Source organism: Aphis gossypii, chromosome 3 (genome assembly GCF_020184175.1).
Source record: "Aphis gossypii isolate Hap1 chromosome 3, ASM2018417v2, whole genome shotgun sequence".
NCBI lineage: Eukaryota > Metazoa > Arthropoda > Insecta > Hemiptera > Aphididae > Aphis > Aphis gossypii.
Genome location: NC_065532.1, coordinates 17,832,797 through 17,845,235, shown reverse-complemented (window position 1 = coordinate 17,845,235; position 12,439 = coordinate 17,832,797). Strand labels below are relative to the sequence as shown.

Genomic DNA, 12,439 nt, shown 5'->3' with positions numbered 1-12,439 from the left:
TTATTATTATAAGCAGATCATTTTACGTCTGATTCGATTGTTTTTAATAAATATACATAAAAATGCAGTTATATCGGCGTACCAAAACATGACTAGAACAAATTATAGATTCTGTTATTTTTAAAATTTTTATCATATTACAGTTATAAAAACAAAATTAAAACCATAATTTTTTTTTTTTTATAACGTGTTCACACTTTATTTATTTCAAAACCATAAATACACTTTAGTTTTTAACGTTGTTTTTAAGAAAGTCGATACTTTTAAAAATATATTTTTAAGTGTACGCTGAAAATTCATACATTTTTTGAGATTGTATTCGAATAGGTTCTTCTCCATCGCCCTTCGCGTATAGCGCATGGAATACACAAGTTTTTAACACATCAGGTCATATTATATATTTTTTTATAATTTGTTTGTCTTAGTTTAAGACGTTTAAGTAAAATAAAATATAGCAAAACTACACTGACCACCAAAAAGTGGGAATGCGTTTCATAAGGTATGGCTGAGTGTAAGGTATATAATATAATATATGTGTACAAGATGTTGATAAAATGCATATGAAAATCTCTTAAACTATTGGTTGCATCGGAATACAATAAAAACCTGTTACTGCTTATTGATATGTCTATGTTAAACTTAAAATACGCTGACGATATTATTAAAATTTAGAAGCACGAGTATATGATAATATAATTGACATTTATACGCGGTTAAAATGAAATTTGATAACACGGTCACACCGAAAAGATTATTTTTCGAATACGCATCATATAGAAAGAATATAAAAAAAAGTGTAATTAAATATTAAATCAAAGACCTAAACGATGGATCACGTACTACTGCGTTTTCTCTTCTATAACACATACTTACAGACACATCCATTTTGGTATAGTCGTTAATGTAAATATCTACTGGGTGGTTTTTTTAATACAAAACACTATAGTTCCTTATTTCTAAAACTATTAATATTTTTAAAAATATTTTTTACAACGTCATGTGCTATTACTAAAAAACATTTCTTTATCCTTTTTAATCGGTATCACTTGAAATTTTTATTTTTTAAATGACAACAAATATATATCTAAGAATAATAATAAATAAAAATATAGAAGAAGTAGTTAATTGGTTATAACTTTAAAAGTATAGATGAGTGGACCAACATTTTGTAGTGTACAGAGGTACAACTTAACTGAAGTACTCTGGATTATATGAACTTTAAATAATTATTACACCTAAATAATTAATTATAATTTATAACTATTTTTTTAGAAAACCAATTATTTTTTTTTTATGAAATACACAGATGAATAAAATATTCTGTAACAGAATAATAAATTAAAAATATTTCATTATATTGTAATTTAAAAAAGTAAAAACTTTAAAATGATAACGGTAAAACAAATTAGTAGAAAATAAGTGATTTTTTTTAAAAATGTGGTTTTATAATGACTTTAAATTATATAAAACAATTTCAAAAACGTTAATAGTTTTCAAAATAATAAGTGTCTTTAGTTAAAAGTACCCGATGTATATATAAATATTAAATATATATATATGTGATACATAAGGTAGGTACTCTCACGATAACATTTTTTACTTCACTGCGTATAATGGACATAAATTTTAATCACACACGAAACCATACAACCATTACACGATGTCGGTGTGGGACAAATGCGCATTTGTCGGCATACAGCGTTGCCGCCGAGTTACCGAGATCAACTTAGATAGATTCTGATCATAATATAGGTATGTGCGGGAACACCTAAAAACAGAATCATATTTTTTTTTATTTGTCGTTTTCTCGTTTGTAGGTATATCCGTATAAATTAATGCTTATACAGGGTTATTCAAAAATTCAAAATAAATCATCCGATGCTTTTCGCCTGGCTTCCTAGGTCACCTGATCTTACGTCATGTGACTATTTATTTTGGGGATATTATGTAAAAAAAATTCTGTGTACAAACTATCGTTAGATATCACCGATCGTCTTAAAACAACCTCCCCCCTCCTAAAAATAACGCAGGTCAATTACAGCGGATGTGCATGGAATGAGTTATCGTCCCGATTAGATCATTGACCAAGGGAAGCCACGCAAAATAGGTACCATTAAACAAATTTTAAACATTACCTATTTTATATTTTATTTAATGTAACGTATTATATTACTACTCTAAACCTAAAAAGTAAAAATTAAAAATACACAAGCGTTTGAAACCGGATGAATCGTTTTGAACAACCCTGTATACTTTAAATAATTAAACAAAGAAACTAATACTATGTAGTTTGTATTATTAGGACATCTCGAAAACGTGTTTTCTGCAGCAGTGTTTCGCGATAGATAAATCGTAATTCGCGATGTTCTCGTTGACGTTTTTATCGTTTCGTATTGAGTTTTTTTTGCGCTTATAACTCAATGCTAATCGAGTTTTTTTTCTGCGGTTAAATTTCTAATTATATTATTGCTTTGCTTTGTCCTTTACTCCTTTATTCCCGTACACAATGTGAATAATATATGTTTCGACCATATGTCGCGCCTACACGGCGATTGAATTCGTATATTTAGATGGCATATAATATACATCGCGGTACACGTGATGCACACGCGCTGATGCAGAGCAAATGACTACGCACAACCGTTGGGCGTACCTACGTCAAACTACTGCGATCGCGGGTATAGGATTGTTCGTTTTGTCAAATACGTAAGCATCGTCATCATCGACTTCGAGTTGTTAATTTTTCTTTTTTCTTTTATCAAAAAGCTTTTTATCAAATTATGCATATTATATAGTTATAGATTACTAGATCTTAATATTTAATAGATTAATGATACAACGATTTTACACAATTTCGTTCATTTTTTTATTTTATTTTTATTACCATAATACAATTAATGCAGTAGAATTGGCTAGTTTAAAACGTCGTGGGAACGATCGCATTGGATTTTGCGTCTGATAGGGCGGTCACTAGTGTTTGTAGTGTTGTGAATCACTTGCATCGCATAAATGGCTGAAGAAGCTGACCGATAGTTTTCTTGTGAAATCCGGAGTCTTATAGTGCGTTGTTTCAAACAAATTAGGGAGCATTTGAAATCATACGTGGGACATATTATTATATGTCTATGTGAGTTGGGCCAGTTGAGGTACATCTTCCCCAGATAAAAAAAGCATATAGTAGTTGTAGTGGTCGAACAATTTATTTTTACAACAATAATGAACATTTTTAACTATTGCGTTGTTAATAGAGAGAGAATATTAACGTACCGTATATTTTTGTTTTCTCTCTCTCTCTTGCCTACATACCGCTCTCGAAATTGACATTCAGAAGTAGTTGTGTCGTTAGTTTAAAGCGCTTCAGAGAATTCATCAATTATCAAACTTAAATAGTTAAGAACTTTATCCGTGGTGTTCATACATACGATGGATTTTTTAAACGTTTCAATTTTTCAAGTTATGAGTGTTTATAATACATTATGCATTGTTGTAATTTAAAAATTATCAGAATATTTTGGTTAAAATTTAAATAGGTATTGTAAAATAATCCAACGTAAGAACACAGATAACGTTTTTAACTTTAAGTTTGATAATAGGTCAATCAACCGGCAATATTCAAGCTCACAAAATAAACTATACAATTATTGGCTCTGCTTATAGAAAATTCGAATGTAACGAAAATTTTGCACATATATTTTTTAGCAATATATTATAATAATATTATCGTTATCCCTCCTTATGATCTTAAATTCTTCTTAATGTTCACATTCCGTTGTAAATATGTAAATGCTATGCTATGCTATTTTTAAAATTGCAATAGTACACGATATATCATAACATCTCGTACTTTGAACTGCATAACTGCATGGTAAGTATAAAATATACGAATCGAAAATACTTATAAGATTAGATATTGTAAATAAATAAATTATATTCATACAAAATAATTAGTAATGACAATAGCTATACTTGTAAAACTACAATCAAATATATTATGTAAACTATATTAAACTATTTGTATAGTAAGATAGTAGTAACAGTAAGTTATCGTTGGCAATTTTAGGATATCAATTATCAATAGAGATTAGTAAATGCCAAATGATATAAGTTATAAAAGTGGTTCTATGCATTTTTCGCCGCCTTCGCAAAAAAAAAAATGTTTAATATAAGTAGTATAACAGTAATGCAAAATATTAATGAAACATAACGTTTGTATAAATACATTGATTATTAATCAAACAGAACACAATTACTCACTGCAATGTAGTACAATATGATTTCTCAGTTTCTGGGCTTAACATTATATGTAGGTAAGTGTCAGTGTAAAATTCGAATTTGAATGAAAAATAAAAATAATAACAATTTTATTCCTAACTCTTAATAATTGAAACTGAGCGGTCTAATGAATATGTATGCCGACAAACTATAATAAACATTTCTACTATCTATCTCAAAATTTCAAAACATACGCAAAGATAATATATTATGTAGGTATATAGGTATTAATTATATTATTATAATTTATAATTTATACGGTATATGTATGCTGTCCGTCAAACTTACCCGTGAGCATGACTATCTCCTTATAAAGGGGGAATAAAAATGAAACGCCTGTTCTGTCAATCGATCACAATTAAACTGTTTAAACAATATATCCGCTAAGTGGTAGGTATAGCACCTATACTTATTATATAATTAGGCATACGTGCGTGCTCGCGGGTGTGGCGGATTCGGTGTCGGACTGCGATTTTTTAAATCAAACAGATTTTTACCCATAGGCCGACTTAACTTGCAGTTATATAACGTTCAACACACCGATATAATATTATATAATAATCGGTAGAATGGTATCTATATCGGACACAATATTTAAAAGCTATATAAAATTCAATTATCCGTAAAATATAATATACTGTTGTATTATACCGTCAAAAGTGTTATTATTAAAAGATAAGATCGTATCACGTTACTCAAACAAACGTTTTTTTTTTTTTTGTATATTATATCATATTATATGCCATCGATAATATTAATTGGTATTTAAAATCAATATAGTATAGCTGAACCATAAATACAATATTTTTAAAAGACGTAATAATAAAGATTCCAGCAAAAAGTACCTATAGAAGAATCGACATAATACATAATATATAGGATTATTCACCGTACTCTTAACCCTTAACCCTTCTTTTTTCTTTTAATAACGAATTTATTCAAATTCCGCTTATTGAAATTTTTAAACATATTTACTGAAAGACCGTATTTTTAAATTTTTGAATTTCTATGGTCTCAAATAATTTCAAACACATTATCACGGATCTATACCTATTACCACAAAAGTACACAAAGTCATATAACTCTAAAACAACTCGTTTAAATTTTGATTCTAATACAACAATATTTTTAGAAAAATGATCTGTCAAATAATTTACTATGAATGAAGTCTGTTCTACTTGTAATTTGAAAAACAAAAGTTTGTATTTCCTTAAATACGGAAATCTCAATAATTTGAAAACACGAGATCTTTATGGTAATAATATATTTAAAAATTCTAAAAATCAGATTTTAAATAACTGCGTTATTGAAGAAAAACGCGGCTTGATCATGCTTGGTTAATCACTATTTATAGTTGTTTAAATTGTTTAAAATATAATATAACGATTTCGGTTACTTACTATAATATACCACTACCAGATTATAATAATACAATATATTTATATTTACGGCGGTAAACCGATCATCCGGTACGGATGTACGCCTCATTATGTAATATTACGATGCAGTGTTCTTCTCGATTTTAATATAATATGTGAATGCGAAGTGGATTTCTAAGTAAAAATTTCATTTGGTATCCGTACGTCCATATTGGTCGCAGATTGACTGAAAAAGTTTCGGAATTTCACGTTTTCAATGACAAACGACTCCGACCTTAGACAAACGAAAAAAAACATACTACTAATAAACACACACGCGCTAAATCAAAGAAGCAGTATATTTGCATTATATATATATATATATATATTAGGTATATTAGTCCATACGGAATTTCTAGTCTTCTCTTCGCTGTGTATAGTGCAAAATTTGATTTACGCGCGTTTGTATTTTGCGTACGTTATAGAAATATTTGCGGTAATGATGAAATCCTTTTTTTCCCATGCATATAATATACGCGAGTTATTTACATATTGAATTTTAATCAATTCGCAATTTAAGATAAATTTCTTGCGAAATTGTGTGATTAAAAAGAAACTATTTTAATGTCACGGATTCAATGTATATTTTATCATTCTCGATTATTTTACGAAGTTGCCGATTATAATATTTTAATATGACCCGTTTTATTCTACACGATATTATTTCACTAAAATATTATAGTAAAATCGTCTTTGTGATATTTTTTTATCATTTATTCGTATGTATACGTGTACAATGTCAGTATATTATTATTTATTATAATTTGCACACACGAACGCGTTATAGCGTTATACTATTTGAATGGGTATAATTTAATTTTACTTTCGGGATTTAAAATTTTTGGCGAGTTCTGGTGTTGTTTTATTCATGGACTGTTTATTTTTTCGTATGGGTTAAAAAAAAAAGTCGTCTTGAGAACAAGGACAATAAAAGAAATATTCGGTTCGATATTTTCTTTGTGTGTGCGTACGTATATCTATAATATTAGATATATACACATACCAGAGTTCACTGTTTAATAAACCTATATAAAACTATGTAGCATGTACGATCTACAAGTCGCGAACGTTTAAGGAATAAGTCGTCCTTTTCTTGTAATTTAATATAGATAAACTGCACCGGACCGACTCCGGGACGCCGACCACTATGCATGCAGTGAGGTTTAGTCGATGCCCCCGGATTATTTATTAAAAAAAAAAAAAATTGCAAAATAAAAAAAATAAATAAAATAATGCGTATTTGTATACAAAAAAAAAAAAAATACCCGTTTAACCGAAATTTTTGCCGATCCGTAATGCGGTGGCCTTGAACGCTGTACACGTGCGTATAATATAATACAGTATAAATTATAATAATGTTTGTACGTATATTATATTATTTTTGTTTCTCGTTGTATACACACGTGTTTATATAGCCACTCTTCGGTGTAATTATATATATGCCCAATGTACACGAGGTTAATATATTTTCAAGATAGGTCAAATAGGATATCTAGTGTAAATATAATAATAGCTTCAGCCTTAAGCTAGAGATCTATAGCAAATAAGGTATAGTAAGCAGTCATAGCGTTCAAGTTGAGTCAATTCAATAGGATAGACTTCTATATTTTTTTACTTATTAGCGCCTGCCCCCTCCCCCCTCACACCACAAAACCGACTTAAAGTTCCTTGCATCGAGTAAACTCATAAAGCCTATCTACTCATAGTCCGACCCCGTAAATTCAATTCTGATCAATTGTAGAAGGCGCTAATGGATTGTGATAGTATATAAATTTAAAATTATAATCATACATTTTGAAAATCTATTCATAACTGCATTTGTGCATGGATCAGTTACTCGAGTCTTCTATCTCGGTAGACGGTGTATAATGACTTATTGAGTACCTACTGTTGTAGTATGTTTATGTTTAACTTAACCGATTAGATAGGTAGGTATAAATAATTAATACATAATAAATTGTAAATTGTATTGTTTAATATAACCAGATACTACATGATATTTGGTGAGAATTAATATTTCAATGATCGCTGCCCCACCTCAGGGTCGTATAAAGTTGGAAATAAATTCAGGGCGTCAGGACTCCTGAGTTCTGGAGCCCCGACAACTGTCATATATCCACTTTGAGAAAGCAATAAAGGATTTGCAAAATATATTATTGAGTTGTTAATTAATTAATTACATTAAAGCCAAGATAGATGTATTATAATATTAAGGCGTGTGTTTAATATTTATACGCATACATGTATGCATGCCATTGTCTTTTTTATGTATATTATATTATTAGGTAGATATTATGTGGTAACTTTACCCTAAAAATCTTATATGATAATATACTCACGAATTTTTCCTTTTGTTTCAGCCTTTCCAGGAATCCCAAATGATGCCACCAGTGTACACTGGTGTTTTTATGGAGCAAGAGATGAGAAACATCTCGATATCAGGAATAAGGCCATGCGTACCTCGATAATACAATAACAAATAATATGACGGATATAAGTGATATCCAATACCGCGCTCGACAGCCATTTTCTATCAAACAGCAGTGATCGAGTTAGCGGCAACATAATATTAATATCATTCCTCTCATTAACTTTATATAACATTAATTATTTTTTGCATGTGTCGTAAATATAATACGATTATTATTAGTAAGTATGCAAGAAGTGTTCACTTCAACAATGTTGTTTTTTTTTTAATTTTTTTTTTTTTATTATTATTATTATTATTATTATATTATTATTATTATTTTTTTTTTTATTAATATTATTATTTTGTTTATGCTTTTAAACAAAAAGTATTAATATAACTACCTAGCTGCAGTATGCTCGCATAACCACTGATGTATAATAATTTAATAACATAAAAACATAAACGCGTACTTCGAACCAACTACTCTACGAATTTAAACAGATAAAACATCATGTTAGGACTTTCATCTATCCTAGTTGTAAAATTATTAAAATTTTGTGTTATTAATTAATTATACGTCTCAGGCTTTTAATTTTTTAATTAGTGTATTATTTTTTTCATCCAAAATAAAAATCGTCGTTATTGATAAAATAAAATAGTATCATCGTCAAAATACGTAGGCGAGACACACGTAGATTTATAAAAAAAAGTACCAAAAATACATTTATTATTTAAAAAAAATAATAATTTATCGGATTACGTGATGTAAAAACATATTGTTTTATACCATCGTGCACGAAAACCTGCACTCTACACTAATTATACGACAACAAAAACCCTCAATAACGATATACAATAATTATAAATATTTATAAAAATATTTAATTTTCTCTGAAATATAAATTTCAAGAAAAATGATCTATCATATAAAATTATGGAAATATGACGTTAAAAATTCCCAAAAATTATAAAATAAAATTTATCGAACGATAAAACGTTCGTTTAGAAATGATGAAGCACCTGATAAACTTGTGGTTTTATTAGGGTTAAAAAGGAAAAAATACCAAATTCATTAACATTCTGTCTTCGCACACTGTTAAGTATAAATTTATGCTTGACGGTAAAGCGGGCACCGTATTATTATCGTGTGTACAGCAGCAGTACTTGGTAAGTATCACATGTATATATTATGACATAATAAATACGCGCGTACGCCCGTTTCCATGACGTCCGCGACACTGTCGGGGTCGGGTCGTCGTCTTATTATTACTGAAATAATCATATAATATAGTATCGTTATTATTGATATTTATTGACGCGGTGGAACCGTTCCGCGGCGGCCGCCGCATATTTCTAATAGGTGTACGTCTTGGACACGATATACTATTATTATTTTCCTCTACGAGTCACATTATCGTAATAATATCATATAGGTACGGGATTCGTTGTCATCCGAGTTCTACGTTGTATAACACAATATTATTTACGGCGATAGAAATAAATTATAATAATATTAATTTATTCACTACGTCATAATAATATATGTATAGGTACAATATGTGTAATGATTCCCTAAGCATGCTCATTTTTGTTTTTTTTTCTTTAGTAATTAATTTATTCGAATTCTGATTTTTAGAATTTTTAATATTTTAAAGGACCATATTTTTAATTATTTATTTATTACTATTATAATATTATATACCATTTTCTGAGAGTTTTCTGTGGTTTTATCAATTTAATCTTTCCGCGTGAGATTCAATCTTTTTTTACTATAAATTGTTGATAATTTTTTTGAAAAATGTTATATAATTATATCTAAATCAAATTACAGGGTCATTAAAATGTATACATTAACAATATTAATAGTCTTTAAGTATGATATTACAAAGATATAATACGTAGATTGTAGATAGGTACCTATCTAGGATTCAGGTTTTTATTTATTATATTCAACATTTTTTTACAAATATCAATAGATTAATATTAGTTAATTACTATAATTTTCAAATCATCAAAGCCGCCTCATCTCCCAAACTTATTATTATGAACATAAATAATATTATCCTAAGTACCTACACAAAGTTAGTTTGATTAAAAATTTACAGGAAAAAAAGGTAATTCTTATTATTACAAAAAATAAGTTATTAATATCACCACAGACCATCACTCCAAAAGTGGTATAAAAATTTAAAATAATTGAAACTATGATCTTTAAAATATATTCTTAAAAATGTTGAAAATCATAATTTATAAAGGAAAAAAAGTCGGCGGGCGTGCTTGATGCACCACAAGAATGATTTGTATGTGTGTGTATCATATCTGGCATACGTTTTTGCTCCAACGATTTTGCCCCACAGTATAGGTGGCTTTAAATTAACAATAATTAAGTAAAAAGTATAAGCAATATTTATCCAAATTATATTATTAAATAATCTGTACTTTATTTTTCGTAATTTGAAACAATTTTCGTAAACATCAAACAAAATGATGTATAAATATTTTTAATTATAATATTATGTGAAAAAAACAGTGATTATACATATTATTATCTTATGATTGTAGGAATTTGAGCGGGAATTTATTAGAATTGAGGTTAATTGTTGTCGATAATAATAAACATACGGTCATGGATAAATAAACATTAATCATTTTTTTCCATCTTGACTTAATAATCAGAAAACATTATCATACGGTTTTACCTCTCGTACGGAACTACCCCGTTTTTCCCTACCTACTTGTAAACCATCTTTCCTCGACTACAACATAATATCGTTTTGTTTTTATTATTTTGTCGTCCTCCTAATATTTTTTTTAATCAGGTAACTATAAAAATAACGCTAAGTGTTTATAATATGTGTGTATAGGTTGGTGCATCGTTTTATAATTATTTAGTTATGTTAACCGATATCTTATTGATGGATTCCAAGTACTGGTTTATTTATTACAGTTTGCAAAATATAATCGCAGAAACACGATACTGAAGTATAGCACTAAGTATAATATGCATAATATATAAAGTAAACGTTTAAGAAGTGTCAAAAAAAGATCAAGTCGAGAAAAATTAGCGTTTCTAGCGCATGCTTAATTCTTGGCAACCGTCGTGTAAGAGTTGGCTCAAAGTATAAGGTAGGTATTGACTTAAACGTACATATAATATTGGTAATTGGTGTGTCATAATTAAGTCGCGATTTACAATAAATAATAAATTTCGACATTTCACTGGCACAGTTTAGAGGCCGGCCAAACACGTATACCCTCGAACAAAAACAAACGAAACGCGTCGCGAAACGTTACAAGTTTTAATATTATTATAACATTGTATCTGTATGATATACAACGAGTTCGAGTGGTGTATAAGTGTATATTATATTATAGTAAAATAGTAGTTTATACCGGATGATTATTTTAAATGTAGACGCTTTTATTATACCAGCAATAACACTTATTAACATATTTGTAAATTTATATAATTTTTTTTTATATTCTTTGAATTCATTGAAAAACAACACTTTTATACTTTATATATTTTTTTCCATGAACATTTCTATAGATATAATATTCGAATTTAGAACGCGTGATTAATTATTGTAGTTACAATAGTAACCATATGTATCTAATTATGCGAATCATAATCCTATTATGTACATTATTTAATTATTAGGTTTATGTGAGCTGAATAATTCAATGGCGTTTGCATAAGTGTTTACGATGACGGAGGAATTTAGTTACATAAATTGCCAATAGATTGTTGAGCTTAAAATATATCAAACTTATACACCGAATTATAACGATAAATAACAAAACGTTAACATTTTAAATCAATTTACTTCAAAGTAATATGTAATGTTTAGGTACCTATAGTGTAAAACACACTTCAATTATAAAATTCAATTTATTTCTTATTTTGGCCAATTCGTCTATACTCAATTTATCTACTGAACTGCTATTAATATCGAACAAGACCATTAGAATTTAAAAAAAATTAAAAATTAAAAATCTATAAATATGTATTTGAATTTTGAATAACTTTTTATGATAAAAATCATATTTACCAGACTATGTTTGTTTACAAGCGTACTCGGTGTCTCGGTAGACCAAACATCGATGTAGAGATAGTCGTAATTAGTATATAGTTACACAATAATTAGTCTAGTAGATATATATAGATTATTATTATGTATTATTCTCTTTGATATATGCTTCAGCAATATAAGAAGTCGCTATCACAGTATCACTAATCGTTACATCCACTTTTTACTTATTAGCATGATTATCCATACCATATTATCTATTATAGATATATTAATACTTATATCTATACTACTGTATACCAAAATCA

General features: G+C 28.2%; 1 protein-coding gene across 1 annotated transcript in view; it reads left to right on the top strand.

The window, feature by feature from the left end:
* Positions 1-8,700, top strand: part of LOC114124898 (uncharacterized) — a 36,285-nt gene extending 27,585 nt beyond the window's left edge. Inside the window, exon 6 of the mRNA XM_050203546.1 lies at positions 8,051-8,700. Within this exon, the coding sequence (XP_050059503.1) occupies positions 8,051-8,158 (108 nt within the window). The 3' untranslated portion in view covers positions 8,159-8,700. The remainder of the gene's footprint in view (positions 1-8,050) is intronic.
* The last annotated feature ends 3,739 nt before the right edge of the window (positions 8,701-12,439 follow it).